The sequence below is a fragment of the Pocillopora damicornis genome, chromosome 6, assembly GCF_964200805.1.
Source record: "Pocillopora damicornis chromosome 6, jaPocDami1.2, whole genome shotgun sequence".
In the NCBI taxonomy this organism is placed as follows: domain Eukaryota; kingdom Metazoa; phylum Cnidaria; class Anthozoa; order Scleractinia; family Pocilloporidae; genus Pocillopora; species Pocillopora damicornis.
The window spans coordinates 10,379,192-10,397,500 of record NC_142675.1 but is presented as its reverse complement, the minus strand read 5'-3'; the positions used below and the strand labels follow the sequence as shown (position 1 = coordinate 10,397,500).

Genomic DNA, 18,309 nt, shown 5'->3' with positions numbered 1-18,309 from the left:
ATTGCTCAAATTGCTGGCAACACATATTTTAATCTTATTTTTTAAATTTAGTACTTTTTATCGTTTTTTCAATTTTTGACGCGGCGCTCCGAGATTCACCTAAATCTTTGGGCTTCAAAAGCGGCATTCTGGGGGAATTCAGTTATGATCGATTTCCTCGAAAATATATTTATATTCAGCCAAATGAAAAATGCTGTGATTTATTTCCCATTGAAACCTAGCTACTTAACTTTGAAATATGAGCGAAAATGATTTTTCGGCTGTTGCCACCAAATGTTTGACAGTTAGTAACAATCGCTCTTAACTGTCATATCGAGTAACTGTGAGATTTATGGTGAACGTTTTATATCCCATCACCAGTGCGTTTAGTCGGTGGAACTGCGACATACAAGGGCCGTGTCGAAATTTTCTTCAATGGGGCCTGGGGAACGATTTGTCACGACTTCTGGGAACTATCAGAAGCTAATGTTATCTGTCGTCAGCTGGGATTCGATGGAGGTCTACTAGCTCTTCGTAATGCTGCTTACGGGCAAGGGTCAGGAATCATATGGATGGATAATGTCAATTGTACGGGGAAGGAGGAAGCAATATCTAGGTGTAAACATAAAGGATGGAGGGTGTCAGATTGCGACCACACTCAAGATGCCAGTGTCATTTGTACTCCAAAAGGTGAGGGTTAAGTAAAGTACTAGAAAATAAATGAAGTCAGATAAAAATAGATATGATTTTTTAAATAACAAAGAAAAGTGGTAATTGACCAAAACCGACGACGCCACATGCGAGATGCTGTTTCTGAGCCAGTGTAGATAACGTAAAGATTTATTCGATTTCATGCGTTTTCACACAGTCCGTTTGGGTAATGGCGTTTTAGCCAGTGACGGCCTCGTTCAAGTTTACCACAACAAAACATGGGGCTGGATCTGTGATCAGCATTGGGACCAAAACGACGGTGATGTTGTTTGTGGCGAGCTTGGATACTCAAACGCTCTTTCAACTTACAGCCAGCCCTTAAACAAACATGGGAATGTATGGATGAACAATGTGCACTGTGCTGGCAATGAAACATCACTGTTTTTTTGTAGACACGACGGGCGGAAAAGACATTACTGTCACAGTAGACAACTAGCCGGTGTGATATGCAAAACTCCCAAAGGTAAATAAAAGACATCTTGTAACCCTATTTCCCGCAAAAAGGATGCAATTGATGGATTTTTAGTCCTTTAGGTATTAGACGAACTCAACCCCACCTTCCCCACACAAAACCCTTTCAGCATCATACTTCTCAGCAAATGTGTTTTTGACAAATATTTCTTTGCCTTAGCAAGAAAACTAGCAATCTGTTAAACATGAGGCGAACAGGAACACAAAAGGTCTAACTTAAATCATTTATCTCTTGATTTCGTTCACGTGACAGTCAGGCTAGTTGGGGGAGCTACTTCATATCAAGGTCGAGTTGAAATATTTTACGATGGAGTCTGGGGAACAATATGCCATGATCATTGGGAAATGCCAGAAGCCAATGTAGTTTGTCGACAACTGGGATTCGAACCAGCATCAGAGGCTCTCCGTTCTGCAGCGTTTGGAGAAGGTTCAGGCGTGATTTGGATGGATAACGTAAACTGTACTGGAAGTGAGACTGCAATTACTCATTGTAAACATAACGGATGGAGAACGACGGACTGCACGCATAAGCAAGATGCCGGCGTGATTTGCACACCAAAAGGTAAAATATAATATGCAAGAAGAATAACATCAAAAAAGTGATATACTTATAATATTTGGCCATTATAACGAAAAGTAAAAAAAAATTTAGACAGTTGCCCTACACGATAACGAAGATATTTCTTTTATATGAATACAAATCAAAAACGAAAGAAAAAAGGGGACGGGATTACCTTGTAAAATTTGAAATATATTATCCAGCACAGGATAAAAAGAAACAATGGTAGGTCGATGCCTTTTCAAAGTATGCAAAACAGCAAACATTTGCAAGTGTTCTCTGCTAACAATTGGCTGATACATAACGCGTACAGCCGGCCGACCTAAAGTATTTATCGCGTTCGTTTTTTACCGTGCAGAATCGCTTAACATGTTAATTACTCTCAACATGGTGTAATGGATGAACAAATAGTTTGTCTTGCAATCAATGAACTATCTTTCAGTATCAAAAGCGCGAGAACGAAAGATTTATTCTAGTGATTTGTTCGTCAAGTCACGCAGCAAAGCCTACGACAATTAGCAGTGGCGAAGACAGAAATGGTGTTTGACGTTCGAGAACAAATAAAACTAGCCGCTTCTGCTCATTAAGGTTTGGAAAGAGGATAAGAGGCTTAAACTGCGTTGAAACCGCTCATAACATTAACTCCAAAGGCCACAAAGGCGTTTCGGGGAAAGACTGCTGGCATTTAATTGAAATTCAGCGCAGCTGTCCGGCGGAAATGAGATACATGGTTGATTACCAAATAATACTCGGAACTCTAATGTCTATTCTCTGCTTGTTCATTTGATGGAGTTTTGAGTAAATTTTCATTTGTAAGGGCAAACTACAACCATCGAGAACCCGAATGGGAGCTCTGGTGCGACATAAGTAATTTATGCCATTAAGTAAGTATATGTTCTTCAAAGAAAAGCCATTCTGCGCCATGGACTCACTTAGTTGTTTGTGATGAACTGATCGACTTTTAGATTATTTAACGAACGAGCTGATGATATGAGGGTTTTGCTTCAAGAGGAATGAATCTCAAACTTACTCCTAATTAGTTCCTGTTCCTAGACCTGCTCCATCGGAACCAAAGGAGGTTAATAAAGATGCTATTTATGGCTCAGTTGGTGTAGCCCTAGGCCTTGCTTTCGCGCTCGTACGATTGGTAATTTCCAATCTTTGGAAATACTGGAAACGTAAGTAAAAGTGCTAATTTTAATGGAACATACCTAGTGTTGGAGATTCTCAGAAGGGATGCTTACTCGTCCGAGCTAAATTAAATTTACAGGAAAGAAACCAAAAAGGGGGTTGAGAAAGAAACGAAGGAGAGAAGAAGAGATAGGAAAAAAAGAAGAAACCAGAAGGGCTAGGCAAACGTGCATCTCGGTAGAATTTCAGATCTCCTGACATAGTAATTCCTTTGAATTTATGTTGACACCTTTAAATTCAATGAACATAGATTTCAGGTGATTATGTACAAGAAAAATTGTCCATTCATAGCAGGCATATGGATGGAATAAGGAAATTATAACCAGCAATTGATAGATGCAGCTGTTCTCTGACCTATTTCTCTAATTTTTTCTTGCAATTTTCAGGTCAAAACAGAGATCGGTAAGAACTTAAGTTGAATATCTGGCTAGTAAATAGGAAGCACGGACACATAATTATCTGTCTGTTTAATGACCCTGAGGGGGGTTTTGCAAGCTTGCATTCTTATAGCACTGGAGGTTTCTCCTAAATACACCCAAAAGTTGCGAAGTAGTCAACAGTCAGAAGATAATTATCAGCCTCGTTCGATTGCCTTGAGGGAGCTTTTTTGCAGGCACGATATTGGCTCCTAAATACACCCAAAATTTGCATTGGTCTAAAGTGAGCAGATCATCAATATATAAAATAATATCTTTTTATAGGTGTATACCTGCCTAGATTAGCAAAGACATGCTTGCTATCTTACAAGATTAACAGCCTGGTTCGTGACCTGCCACAGCTCAACTAGTGGGTAAACATTTTATGGTGGGAAGGTTGTTTTGAGTCCAATGCGGGGGGCTTGGGAGGGCTTTCAAACACCCGCCCGCAAGAGTTTCGCTTGAAGAGGACGAAATCCTGGCCGATGAGAACGGCGCGGGGTTCATGTCTAGGCCAGCAGGTGGGAAGGGTAGGTTTTAGACTCTTGGCATTGTCACTTTTTTAAGAGAATCCAAATTTCGGCTTGTTGCCGGCTGAGCACGATTGATAAGATTTTTTGTCAATCAGTTCTGGCTTCAAGAAAAGATCCCCATCTGTGAAGTGTTTCTAACTGCTGCTGTCTCCGATGTTTGATTTCCTTTTAGACCGCATGCGGTCCATCGGGAACAATTCTGGCCTCAAACTGTAAGTAAAATAATCAGCCAAAATGTTGTCAGCTGAATTCTGCGTGTATTCGCGTAAAATAGATATCTACGATTTTTCAAAGTTTTAGCAATTGCACTGATCTTAACTGAGTGGCAGAAGGGTGATCTATTGAAAGGTACTCAAATAAGAGTAGGCATGCAATGGTAGTTGGCCATGAATCGTACCAACAAATTGGAGCAGATTTTAATGAATTCTGCAGGTCTATTATGTACCTGGCTAAAATTAGTTGTTTTAGCTACTCATGCAAGATCCTCTCGCTGCTAATTCACAAACGAATCTATGACTTTACGACTATTCAAATGCCGGTATAAAGTCAACAAATTATCCATAAACTATGTCCTAAAACATCTTCGTAATCCCACAGTTGTTTGAGGGAGATGTCAGGGTCTTGCTGAGTGTGGCACACTTTTCTTTTAAATTACAGAATGAGGCATTTGAACTCGAAAACAGAAATGCTGATAATGTCTTGGCTCGTGACTCAGGACTTAATCCGGGAACCCGCTCATGGGAAGTGGAAAGAGAAAATGTAAACATTGAGCACGGCATTGGAGATGGTGCGTTCGGTCTAGTCGCACGGGGAACCGCGACTAACTTGCCAGGAATAAACGGAAGAATGACGGTAACCATAAAAAGGCTAAAAGGTATTCTACTTGGAACAAAATTAGTTTAGTTCTCAAGACTAGCGCATGTTTTGTCATAGATTTAAACACATATCACATTTCTGAAATGTTTGCTTGATTTTATAAAGGTCTTTTTCGTTTGCATAAAAAATCTAGATGGCGGTGCAGTCGCGGAAAGAAACGATTTGCTGTCAGAGCTCGAAATTCTGAAAAAACTCGAACCTCATCCTCACGTTATCAAACTGCTGGGATGCGTCACTGTATCAGGTAAATAGAATCACGAAGCAGTTACATTACAAAAAATTTTAGATCCAACTAATGGCATACGAAAGGAAATAATGTTTTCAAATGTTTGATATTAAAATACCTTTTATCTTTTGAAATCATCTTAATTTCATGCCCCACCATTTTCGCAGATTCATCTAACATTATTTTAGTATGATGGCGGAGCTTTAAAGTTACCCATCGTTTTTTGCTCTTTCGATACGCAAAGCTCTCTTCATTGGTTATCTCCACGGCATAGATCTCTACTGAAGATGATAACATGAACCTTGTACGGGGCCTCGTTGGCTACGAGCTCGCTGGTATTCCATTCTGATCTAGGTGCCGAGGGTATTGAGGCAGACTGATTTTTTCTTTGTCCAGTCCTTGTAACAATTATGTTTCTTTGTATAGGCATCTTATTAACAATCTTTATTTCTTTAACTTAGCTAGTTAGTATTGTCCAATACATTTGAACGGATGATCATCATTCATTTTAAAGGAGAGTCCTTTTGTTTTCTTACTAATATATTGTATTATATAAATGCTTCGTTATAAATCTTTTGCAGATCCTTTGCTTGTAATATTCGAGTATATTCCTAACGGAGATCTTTTGGGTTACTTAAAGAAGAGCCGAAATATCGACGATGATTACAACAAAGACCCGCATGTTAAGCCACAGACAAGTTTGACTACCCTGCAGTTGATGAAGTTTTCTTGGCAAATAGCTGATGGCATGGAGTATTTGTCGTCTAAGGAGGTAATCTTCTTTAAAAAAAAAAAATCGAAAAGGAACAAATGATTTCGGATTCTTTTCTTACCTTAGAAACCATTTAATCTTTATTCTGTCAGTAATAAGTATGCATGTAATTTTATCGCTTTTCAAGAACTCAGAAATAAGTCGAACCGTTCAAAAATTTCTCCAATAGACTTTGCCTTTGTCGTCTGAAAACAGCTCAATAACATGAGTGCTCACGCCCTAACAGAGGGAATTATTGCTGTGTGGGGTTCTCTAATACGGCGGTTTCCTAAAAAACATACACAAAAAAACAGATACAAAACAAAACTGTAGGACTGAACGTCACAGTTATGCAAGTGGGTTGCCAGCATATTCATATGATGTGTGAAGTACAGTTCATAGTGATGTATATTTAAGTTTACTGAGGTGAAGTTTAACGTAGCGATAATTCAATTCACGAATGTGAGATTTGGATCATAATTGCTTGATTTGTTGCTTCCAAGTGTAGCGAGAATGTGATGTATAACATCTTCCGGTTATATTTACCCTGGAATTATGATATCATAAATTGGAAGTTAGAGTATCTCGATGAAAAGTGATCTTACCCCTTGAGAAAGTTAAAAAGAGAGTGAACAATTAATGAAAAAAAGATAGGTTTCATGTTCAAAAAAAAAAAATTAAAAAACGAAGTAAAAAAACAAAAAACAAAAAAAAACAAAAAAAACAAGTAGTCCGCTTTGTTGCAAATTTGCAGAACCTAACTCTAGGATAGACTTCAAGGGTGAAGTAACGATAAGTTATTCTTTGCATTCTGTTTGAAAGATTATCCACCGCGACCTTGCAGCCCGCAATGTCATGGTTGGTGAGGGAGAGACATGTAAGGTAACCAACTTTGGAATGGCTCGAGACGTTGGCCGGGAAGGTGCCTACCAATGTAAAACAAAGGTATCTGGAAATCTAATTTCATACAAATACTCAAAATGATTTTACAACCTTACCCTTCGAAATTTTTTCACACATATTTTCTTTTAATTTGCTACGGATCAAAGCAAAGAGAGCAGACGAAATGGACGGCTTTTGAAGCACTCGAGAATGGACAATATACCACGAAAAGTGATGTGTAAGTAGTAAACCGTTTCACAAACTTTTCAAAGCTTGATTCTGGCTATAAATGTAATATTGTTTGTATGCGTTAAGACAGGGTCAGCATATCATCACTCATGAACAATTTCTTATTTGGTTTGTTTTCTCTAATTCAGGTGGAGTTTTGGAATTGTGTTGTACGAAATATTCACGATAGGTATGTGAGTTTGTTCGAAAAGAAATCGCTCTTAATCATCCCTCTAAGATCAAAATTAAGAAAATTGAATTAAAAAGTTTTCCTTTGAAGACTGTCGCTGGTAGGTTTTCCTTTAAAGTGTTTACCAAGAGAGAAGACAGAGAGGTTATGAGAGGCTGATGGAAAAAAAGGAACGTTGCAGACAGACTCCTCTTTAATTCCTAACCTAACATTCATTATCCAAGTCAAAAACATGACTGGCCAAAGTCGTAAACGCCTCGTTTTAAACTACAAGATCGTCACATTAGAAGTTAAGAAAACTGATCAAATCAGTTTAATGTTTAACTTCTGCACTTAAGGTGGCTCGCCTTATCCATCTTTTGATGATCAAAACGTGACAGAACTACTTGGAGTGGGCTACAGAATGCCAAGGCCACAACATATGGATGATGCTTTGTAAGTAACTGATTATGAATTTGGGATCTCTCGATTATTTAAATTATTGTTAATCCCTAGAGTTATCCACGTGGTTTATTTATTTATTTATTTTATCGCTCTTCATGATCGATAAACTTTCCACAATACAAAAAATAAAATCCTCCCTTACAATAGATTATCAACAGCAAACAAGATGTTTAAAATATAAGTAAATCGGGAACCTTTCAATCTCATAAAACCTTTAATCCTAATTTGTAGGTACAAAATCATGCTAGATTGCTGGCAAGAGAATCCCGATAATCGTCCAACCTTTGAGAATCTTAGGAAAGACTTGAAGGAAATGGAATATTAACATCAGGTAAAAGAAAAGCAAATGAAACTGTAATTCAAATGCTTTGGGTTTCTTTTATTTTAATTCCTTCTTTTTTTTTCTGGCAGAGGTTTATCAACATGCAGTTCTGCGACAACAAGCTCTACGAGAACTTGGATTGAGTTATTTCTCAAAAAAGAGTCGGTAGCACATCCAGCTATGGATGTAGGAGAAAAACTTTAGTTAGTCTTGCAACACTTACAACAACACGTTCTTTTTTCGGAGGGACGGACCATGTAACAAACAGATAAAACAAACAAAAATGGCCCCTACAAAATCGTTCACATTTCAAACGTAAAAGCTGGTACCAACTAATTTGTAGTTAGTCGCCTGAGATATTTGTCCTAATTCAATGTCTTGCTATTCTCCCATTTTGATGGTAGATCTAGGCTATTTTTTTTTGGAGGTTTTCTTTCTCAATATTTTTTTAAAATTATCATAATTGTTTATTTCTATTCATTTATTTTTTCCTTAATTGAATGGTTTTTTATGAAACGGTGTTTTTTTGGATTAATCGATTGTAGAAAGCTTGGATAGGTTTTTCTCATAGGGAAAAGGCTGATCATAGAAAGCGAGCCTCACTCAAAGTTTTAAAATAGACATCAGGTTTACATATATTTTCCTTTGTTATTTAGTTTAGATTACTGATTTTACTTTAGGGCTAATTTAAGTCCGATATTGTTTTTGATGTTACTATAATGCCACTTTTCATTTGCTCAGATATTTTGGCCTTTTATCGGTGTAAAGGCCACTTTTGAGAGAGATAACTGATTATGGAAGTTTTCGCTAAGGTCAGTTTGAGTTGATCACTGTTAGATTCGCCGCTATCTCGAATAGAGCAAAAGTGCAACGTCAACTTCCAAGATTAAAAAACAAGCGCGTATGCATTTGGTAATTGAGCAGGATATTGTTGTGGAAGTTGTGGCAGCTGGGTAGTAGAGGATTGAAAAGAAGCCTTCGAGATTTAAGACTCTTCTTGCCTTCCGCTCAACAGATGGCCCCTAGAGTCCATACTATTTAAATAATACGGTCGTGCACATCGTTTATTCCCCTTAAATAATTACTGTTTTGCATTTATTTATATTCTTAAGTCTATGCTATATTTCAGTGTCTCAATGGGGTGATGGTTCTTAGGACTTCAGTTTAAAATTTTGGCCATTTTACGGCTAACGGTTAATTTTTTTCCAATGCGATAAAAAAAGCCAATTTTCAATACCATCGACTATCCAGCTTTATGTGCAGTAATTAATGTGCTAAAGAAAGGTAAATGCGTTATGAGATACTAAAATAAAGAAGACCATGGTTGCAATTTTTTGATGACGACCTTCATTTGGCGCATTTGCATATTGGAGGGAGTTTCAAGTTGTTGCTGAACCTGCATCAGATATTATCGGATTCTTAGATAATTCTTAACATTAAGTGGAAGAGTTAAAAACATGACAATCACAGCCAAATATATCACGAAAAAAACCAAGAGTTTTGTATCCCCAAATGCAGCAAAAATAGAACAAGTTAAAGTGGTCACTGACCATGCGAAAACAACCATGATCGCGGTATTTCTTGGTGTAACCTTTGAGGCATGCCAATCTGCATACTGTAAGGCCAAGTATCGATCCACTACAATTCCCAAAACAGAGAAGGGAAAAACAAAAATACAAATTGTAGACACTGCAAGAGTTATCGATTGGGATGTGCAATAGCCATTGGCATTTCCACGGATCTCTTCGAGTTCCAAAACGATTAATGACGGTTGTGCAAGAAGCGAAACCGCGATACTGGCGCTTGCTTGAGATGCTAAGAGGATATTTGACGAAGTGTGAAGAGAAGGCTTGTAACATATCACAAAAACAACAAGTGTGTTCGATATCAATATTATCAGAAAAAAATTACTGTTCAAAAATGCTACGAAAATATTTAAAACGGTGGGAATTTCACTGAAGTTATCCTAGTCGAGGACGAAAAGCGGACAGAGCTCATGGGAGACGTCGATTCCAAATGTTTGGCAACTGTAACAGCAAGCGAACATCAAAGCGAAATGGTGCCAAGAAAAACAATTTGCCATGTAAACGTGTCAAGGTGGGGTAACCCGCCTAGCCGGGGTCGCGTTCATGGCAAAAAGCTCAAAAGCGAAACATTTATGTACATCCTAGCCGTCTCATTGCAGAAATCATCAGAAACCGCAATGGACACACAAGGAGTGTAAAATGTTCACATTTCGGAATACTTAGCGTTTTAAATCGACCATATTTGATTTCCCAAATCATTCCGTATAACGTATTAAGTCAACGGTTCCTCGCGTAACACAACGCGTGACGCTTTCATGAATAAATACATATGTGTCCGAGAATCGATCTTTCGTCTTTTCCGAGATGTGAGCTTGGGACACCTCTGCTCTGCTCAAACTCCTTCGCCTTTGGTCTTTTTCTTGGTGTTCTCATTTTCCTGGCCGTCTATGAACTCTTCTACTGATGAATCTAGGCTCTGAAAACGGTTAGTCTGATTTGAAGCCATTTTTCTAGAGAATAATGCGCTTAAGCTCTTCGAAATGTGCGATTTGTCAGTTAAGAAGAGCGGCGAGCGAGCGACACGGTTTTTTTCACTAGTGAAAATAATGATAAAGACAATCAGAACGTCCATACTTCGTTTTTCGCTAGTGAAAATAATTGTATGACCAATCACCTGATTTCTCTAGCGCGAAGAGACTATTTTTATCTCGATGCTTTTTGGCGCGTAAATAAAGTCAAGTTATCCAAAACTGTACTGTTTTTAGCCACGTTGACATTTACAACACGGACGGAAAACAACAGGATGTAAAGCAAAGAAAACGAAAACTTGAGAGGCGCTGTGTGGTGACGTTTTGTAACAAAACAAATGCAGACGAAGTCAGCCTTCACCAGTTTCCTCAAACCCTGGATGCTGGACAATACATCCGTCTTCTGTTATAACATCCTCTAATTTTTTTTTCCACATCTACTTCTTGGCAAAAGATATTTTCTTTCTCCCTCCACATTAATTGGCAGTTTCCATACTGAAACCTTGTAATTAAAAAAATCAGTGAAGTAGCAATTTTTTTTCACGATCTTGAATAGAAGAAATAGAGAACACAAGTTGTATGACTGATTTCACCAAAAGGGACAGTTATCAGCTCTGTAACTGTCACAAACGTGATAAATTTAGACTTTAAACAAGGTGCAAAAACAACAAGTAAACAATAAGTTAATATTAAGAGGATGTTCAATTCTACATGTGCGAATGCTATATATTTTTTGCTACATCGTGTTTTTAAGTAAAAGCCGAGAAATCTTTAACCGTTGGCCAAATTTAACACAGGAAGACATAAAACCGATTCAATCGAGTGGAAACGTGTGTATAATCTATCCAATTCACCTCCACAAGCGTGTATGTTTATATTTTCAGTCAGTGAAACCTTAGCTTCGGAAGGTGCGTGCGTGTAGCATAAAAACACTGCACTCCCATGATATTCAAGAGTCTACACATTTGGTTTTCTTTACTTGATCACTCCTACATTTAATAAGCGACTGATTTTCAGATACTTTATTTACAAGCATAAATGCACTCACCATTCTTGATTGAGGCGGCCGCGCTGCGGCTCCTCTTCTGACTTTTGCGCTCTATTTCAGGTTCGTCCGGTGGTTCAAATCGCGAGGGCCTGATTTCACTAACAGGTTCATGAACCCTTTCATAATGTTCACCTTACATCGAAGCCTCAAAATTCCGAATAATCAGACCCCGAAATAGAACTGCTTTCACTCGAACTACTATGCGCCGTATTTACTTTGCTTAAAGTACACATGTGTGACGGGTCACATGATCAAAATCTAAGCGTTTACGGCGGATGACAGTTTTCCCGGCGAAAAAAGGCACAAAGAGGTATTCGAAGCACCTTGTATCTGTTTCTATGCATTACCTGAGTTACCCTTCAAGTGAGGATTTCTCGATAGTCAGTCCTTTGAAACAATTTTTTATAATGATGAGATGCTCTGGGTTCACTCGCTGCGCTCACTCGTGAGTTATCGAGTTAAACACTCGAAGAGAAATCCTATATATATATATATATGCACGCGCGCCCACGAATTATTCCCTATTCGTGATGGAGTCTTGGTATGATTTGTGATGACTTTTGGAACCCATCTCAAACAGCTCGCCTTTGATGGAGCAAAGGGATCACTATTCTCTGCCGCATTTGGACATGGGACATGGGACATGGGACGGGTGTAATGTGGTTTGATGACGTGGGACGTTGTGGCTCAAGAATACGGTATTCCGTTGTAGACACAAAGGATGGAGAGGGAGCAACTGTGGGCACTGGGAAGATGCCAGTGTGCGTTGTGATTCCACCTGGCGAAAGACTTATTTTTAAATATCTGATATGAAAGAGAGATACAATTTCTAACTTATTTCTTCTCTTACCTATCTAGCAATGATTGCTATCCCTTGAATAGCCTTATTTAATATAAACGGAGACAGTGCATTTAAGGCGCGCTCTGATTGTTTCTCTTTTGTATTTACCCATTATACCTAATTAATTCGGATAAAGTACTGAATACTCAAAAAATAAAGGAATACGCATACTCTTTAATCTAAAGAGATAATTTTTTTCTTAACCAGAACTGCTTTTTTTTTCCCTTTAAATTGGAGAGCTTTTAAAACTTCCTAAAATTTCGATTTGAGAGAGAGGCTTTTGTAATCTAGATATTCTAATTTTTACAGAGGATATAATATTCTAGTTAATTTTTCGAATTTTTGTTGCTTTCCATTGGCAATAATGTTCAGAGCTAAGTTAACACAAAGTAAAATTAAATCTATGGCCAATCTATGGGCGTTTATAACAAAATTGGTTTCGAACCCTATAATTCAATAATTTCGGATGCAAATCATGAAAAACAGGCTACAACAAATGCAGCATACTTAATTTGCTCGCCTGTATTGGCTTGAGACATTATCGTTTCAGCCCTTTGAAGTTTCCTGAGAAGACCATCTCAGAGAGATGACCAATTTCCTGGGAGGAAAAGTGCGACTACACTGTTGGTAAAGACTGTTCTGAAAAAGCTCTTTTATATTTGTTTATATTACTAACCTAACGTGCACTGTCGAACGCTTTGTTTAAGACTATAACATCGTTACATTAGAAGTAAAGAAAGCTGATCAGATCACTTTTGTGTTTAACTTCTCCCTTTAGGTGGCTTTCCTTGCCCATCTTTTAATGGGCAAAAGGTGATACAACTACTTCAACAGGGCCACAGAATGCCAAGACCACGACGCAATGACAATGTTTTGTTAGTACTTGGTTATGAATTTGAATTCTACTAATTAACTTATTATACATTTCTTTAGTTACTCACGTGGTCATGATTCATGATCGATAAACTTTCAATAGTAAAAATCTTTCTTTTACAATAGATCACCAACAGCACCTTATGAAACCTTTAGTCCTAATTTGTAGGCACAAAATCATGCGAGACTGCTGGCAAGAGAATCTTGATGAACGTTCAACATATGAGAAATGTCGGAATAATTTAAAGGAAATGGAACATCAACACCAGGTGGAGACAAGCAAATGCAAATGTAAGTTACGTGCCTTGGGTTTGTTTGGTTGATTTTGGTCTCCTGTTTGTTCTGAAAAAGGCTTATCAACATACAGTTCTACTATAACAAGATCTACGAGAATTCGGATCGATTTATTTTTCAAAAAACGGCTTGGTGGCATATCCGGTTTGAGTCTAAGAGAAAAGCGTTGGTTGGTTCGACAGCACGTTCCTTCTCCAGAGGGACGGACCGCAAAATTAACTGATAAAACAAACAAACAAACACTAGCTATCCTACAAAGTGATTTACATTTCAAAAGTAAAAGTTGGTATCAGCCCATGTGTTACTGGTCGCTTTGTCTTGAATCAATTTCTTACTATTCCTCCATTTTGATTGTGGATTTAGACTTATGTTTTTAATTATTTCCATTTATTTATCTTTTGATTTAATGGGTTCCTTATGAAACAGTGTTTTTGGTGTAATCGATTGAAGATAGGTTTACCTTGTTGACAGGAGAGTGATCATAGATCGAAGGTAAATAGACATCTAATTTACATATATTTCCCTTTGTTGTTTGGGTTAGATTACGAATGTTTTTTTAGCAGTATTTTGAATCTGTTTTTGTTTTAATAGTTATTTTAATGCCGCTTTACATTTGTTCAAATATTTGTCAGATTTACCGCTATCTCGGATAGAGCAAAATCGCGACATCAACTTCCAAGATTATAAAACAAGCACGTAGGGATTTGGTAATTGAGCAGGATATTATTGTGGAAGTTGTGGCAGCTGGGTAGTAGAAGATTGAAAAAAAGCCTTCGAGATTTAAGACTTTTCGTGCCTTCCGCTTAATAGATGGCCCCTAAAATCCATACTATTTAAATAATACGGTCATGCACATCGTTTATTCTCCTTCAACAATTACTGTTTTGCATTTATTTATGTTCTTAAGTATATGCTATATCTGAGGGTCTCAATGGGGTGATGGTTCTTAGGACTGCGGTTGAAAATTTTGGCCATTTTACTGCTAACGGTTAATTTTTTTTCCCTTGCGATAAAAAACAAATTTTACGGTTAGCTTTTTTAACGAATAACGATTAAAATTTGACAATTTGACAGCTAATTTGTATTTGCTACTTTATGACTCACGGCAAACCCCACTGAGACCATCAAATTTATTTTAGACCGACTATGCTATTTCTCTATGTTCATACTTAAAGTTACATTGAAGTATTCGAATACCATCTTTTCTTTCTTTGTATTAAAATACCAGGTCCCATCGATTTCATTACCTTTTACCCGAGTATTTACCCTTAAGAGTCTAAAGCTTAATTAAAAAGTAATGAATATCTCAATATGAACAATATAACAAAAGTGTTAGTGTTAACTGACAGTGTAGGAAAAATACAAATAATATTTTAGTCCTGTCAAGTCTACAGCCTAGATTTGATTCACTCTCAGTTTTTACTCTGAAAGGATAAGGTTCAACTTAAGATCTAGAGGTTTGTTGTATCCGAATGAGGCCAATAGTCATTTCGTACGTGAGACACTGGTCGAAGTTAAATGGTGCCACTATTTTCCTCATTAGTAGCCTATGTCGCCTCGCTCACGCTTTCATTGAAAAAGACAGTAGACGACGATCCTTATTTTAGGACGGTACGCGTTGGCATTTGCAAGGCCAGAAAAAAGCCGCACGGCCCCGTGAGATGCCAGATAAAAGTAAAAAAAAAGAAGGAAAGAAAAGAAAGAGCGACAGAAATATGACTGACTGAGCTAGGTCGGGGACAGAGCTTTAGTTTGTATCTCAGCAATACAAGATTGCTATGCAATATGACCACAGTGGGCTGTTTAGAATGCTTTATCTAGCTATTGTTATATTCATTAATAAAAATTTTCCTCCACGGTGTCTGTTTAACACCAAGTTTTAAACACCCAGAATATGTGACACTGCATGTCGGATCTCTTCGTTCCACCGAACGCAAATAAAAGAGTTCAATGCAGAGCTGATGTAAACAATTGTCAGTGTCATAGTAAAGCCAATTTTCAATGCCATCGACCATCCAGCTTTATGCGCAGTAACTAATGTGCTAAAGAAAGGTAAATGCGTTATGAGATAAGATACTAAAATAAAGAAGACCATGATTGCAACTTTCTGATGACGACCTACATTTGGCGTATTGATCCTATACATTTGCATATTGGAGGGAGTTTCAAGTTGTTGCTGAACCTGCATCAGATATTGTCGAATTCTTAGATAATTCTTAACATTAAGTGGAAGAGTTAAAAACATGACAATCACAGCCAAATATATCACGAAAAAAACCAAGAGTTTTGTATCCCCAAATGCAGCAAGCATAGAACAAGTTAAAGTGGTCACTGACCATGCGAAAACAACCATGATCGCGGTATTTCTTGGTGTAACCTTTGAGGCATGCCAATCTGCATACTGTAAGGCCAAGTATTGATCCACTACAATTCCCAAAACAGAGAAGGAAAAAACAAAAATGCAAATTATAGACACTGAAATAGTTATCGATTGGGATATGCAATAGCCACTGGCATTTCCACGGATCTCTTCGATTTCCAAAACGATTAATGACGGTTGTGCCAGAAGCGAAACCGCGATACTGGCGCTTGCTTGAGATGCTAAGAAGATATTTGACGAAGTGTGAAGAGAAGGCTTGTAACATATCACAAAAACAACAAGTGTGTTCGATATTAATATTATCAGCAAAAATATACCGTTCAGTAATACCACGAAAATATTCAAAGCGGTGAGGACTTCACTGAAGTTATCCTTGTCGAGGGCAAAAAGCGGACAGAGCTCATGAGAGACGTCCATTCCAAATGTTTGGCAATTCTCGTTGAACTGTTTCGTGAGGCTTTCCCGACTGTCAGAGTACTTTAAAAAAAAAACTGGACCTTACTTATAACTGGCACGCGAAATTACCCCCCCAGGCATGCAGATGTTTTTTGCTTTTGGAGCGGATTCGACACATGAATTATTGTTATTCTTTTAAAGACGAATTAGCTATTTTTTTTTAAAAGACAAGATGCTCTGAGTTCACGATAAAAATGCAAATTTAGAAGATTTACAGGAACACCTGCCTTTCAGTATTGCTCGTTGCGAAGCCAACCTTTGTCTTGTCATCAAAAAGTTGACGATAAAGACATCTGCTGTTATTTTATTGAATGCAACACGTCAGTTTTACAAGAGAGAAATGAGAAGAGATCTTGGACAGAGTTCACGTTAAAAAGCATCCAAAGAAACTGTCTAGTAGAATAAGTGGAGACATTTCTCCTAATGGCAGCATAAAACGCCATAACTTTTTTTTCCTTATAAAAAAGTAATGTCCGATTCCAAACGAAACACCGTGCTACAGTTTAAAAGCTGCCTTTGTTTTGCTATGAACAACAACATCAATTTATTTTAACTTTGTAAAATGGATAGGCTTTAATGCATAGTGCAATTGGTCACTGGCCATTGAACATCACTCTACATATAGAAAGGCCTTGAGAACTGACTGAAACTGTGAAGGAAAATGGACAAGACATTAGGGGATAGTTAGATGTCTATTATTACACGTCGGAAAGGATGATAAAGAGAATTAGTTAATAAATTATGAAGTATTAGACAAAACTAAGTCACTAAGTCGTTAATTTTCCAAAGTTTTTGCCGGTAGCGTTATAAGAGCAATTTTAGGGCACGACCGGAAGCAACCGTTAAAACATTAACTTAGAGCTAGTGCTACGGTGATATTAGTTTTCAAGACGAATTTTGCCATCGGGGTACACAAAATAATGAACCTGCTAATTGGGAGATGAAATAGCGGACGATCAGCGTCAAAAAACATCCTTATGGTTTTGGAAAAAGCTAGGATTTAGTGGGTGTGAGAAATAAACTAGACCAGAGATGTTTCGATTATGAAGGTGACTGTTAATTTTCTTCTTGACGGTATATTTCATTAGGGAAAGCATCGTTTAGCGAAAGCCTCGGCCTCAAAGTCCTTCAAATGTTATGAGAAAAAAGATAGGAAGCTCTGTAGAGAAACAATCAACCTATCGAAACGAACAGACCTATCGAGATCTCTGCGGGAGCTCACCCAAGAAAGGTTCGTCGGCTTAAGCAGCTTTATTTAATTTATGCTTTAAACTGTTCAGAATTATTCAATTCGATGAAGATCGTGGACTGTTCACAATACACCTAGAGCATTATGAGATGATTAGTCCCCGGCGGACAAGCGGACAGAATGAAAATAACTTGTAGTCGGCTGGATTTATTTTCGGGTGAAGTCTAACGGAAAATGCGAATTGACAAACTTCGCATTTAATTTTGTCAGAATCTTGCATCAACGGGCACTAATATCACTGCTTCGTAAAATGATAACAAAGTAAAATATTATAAGAAATTTAATATATTAAAACGATGTTGTGGATATTATTTATTGATTAATCAATTAATATAAATAAAAATAAACATATAAGTTGCTTAAAGTTTTACTTTTATGTATGAAAAAATAGTGCTTAGGCGGAAAGGGGGCTGAGGGATAAGTAATCAAAACAAAAACAAAAGGAAACAAACAAAAAACAAAGAAGAAACCAAGGCAAAACGATCTGACTTAAAATAAAAACAAAGCACCTTGGATGAGCTTACCAGCCTAGAGCATCGTAATTAACATGGACACAATGGTTATCGTTGTCATGGCTGGTTCGTCATAAACCCTTGAGTGATGAATAAACGACTGTGAATGTGATTTGAAGAGATATATGATATAGATAAAAAACATTGCATGAGGTCATGGATTCAACTCCCGTACAAGCCTGACTTTTTTTAAGGCATTGTTTTCAATATGCTATGATCGATATTCATTTATATATTTATCCGCTGTTCAAAATGTTCATATATTCACCGTAGTTTTTCTACAATTTGGGTAAAAAGCTTGCTTAATTCAAATCGTAAATAAC

The 18,309-nt window shown here is 37.5% G+C and overlaps 2 protein-coding genes and 1 long non-coding RNA gene across 4 annotated transcripts in view; 2 read left to right on the top strand and 1 right to left on the bottom strand.

The window, feature by feature from the left end:
- The window catches only part of LOC113687128 (scavenger receptor cysteine-rich type 1 protein M130), a 26,232-nt gene extending 17,123 nt beyond the window's left edge, over positions 1 to 9,109 (top strand). The window contains exons 9-23 of one of the 2 annotated variants that reach the window (XM_089208958.1): positions 361 to 669; positions 848 to 1,153; positions 1,415 to 1,723; positions 2,761 to 2,898; positions 3,298 to 3,313; positions 4,033 to 4,072; positions 4,518 to 4,734; positions 4,870 to 4,980; positions 5,544 to 5,734; positions 6,536 to 6,658; positions 6,763 to 6,833; positions 6,973 to 7,013; positions 7,352 to 7,448; positions 7,689 to 7,788; positions 7,869 to 9,109. In XM_089208958.1, the coding sequence (XP_089065084.1) occupies positions 361 to 669; positions 848 to 1,153; positions 1,415 to 1,723; positions 2,761 to 2,898; positions 3,298 to 3,313; positions 4,033 to 4,072; positions 4,518 to 4,734; positions 4,870 to 4,980; positions 5,544 to 5,734; positions 6,536 to 6,658; positions 6,763 to 6,833; positions 6,973 to 7,013; positions 7,352 to 7,448; positions 7,689 to 7,782 (2,063 nt within the window). In that variant the 3' untranslated portion in view covers positions 7,783 to 7,788; positions 7,869 to 9,109. Of the gene's footprint in view, positions 1 to 360; positions 670 to 847; positions 1,154 to 1,414; positions 1,724 to 2,760; positions 2,899 to 3,297; positions 3,314 to 4,032; positions 4,073 to 4,517; positions 4,735 to 4,869; positions 4,981 to 5,543; positions 5,735 to 6,535; positions 6,659 to 6,762; positions 6,834 to 6,972; positions 7,014 to 7,351; positions 7,449 to 7,688; positions 7,789 to 7,868 lie in introns of those variants that run through there. The other variant, XR_016187483.1, reaches the window with a different exon arrangement.
- A 3,652-nt stretch (positions 9,110 to 12,761) lies between these two features.
- LOC149043887 (uncharacterized) lies at positions 12,762 to 13,341 on the top strand. The gene is made up of 3 exons (XR_016187570.1): positions 12,762 to 12,849; positions 13,001 to 13,097; positions 13,222 to 13,341. It is a non-coding gene; the product is annotated as an uncharacterized LOC149043887 (long non-coding RNA).
- A 1,819-nt stretch (positions 13,342 to 15,160) lies between these two features.
- LOC149043886 (uncharacterized) lies at positions 15,161 to 16,311 on the bottom strand. The gene is made up of 3 exons (XM_089209151.1): positions 16,087 to 16,311; positions 15,726 to 15,813; positions 15,161 to 15,431 (listed from the first exon to the last, which is right to left on the bottom strand). The coding sequence occupies exons 1-3, from the start codon at positions 16,184 to 16,186 to the stop codon at positions 15,269 to 15,271; spliced, it is 351 nt and encodes a 116-aa protein (XP_089065277.1). The 5' UTR covers positions 16,187 to 16,311; the 3' UTR covers positions 15,161 to 15,268.
- Positions 16,312 to 18,309: the final 1,998 nt, after the last annotated feature.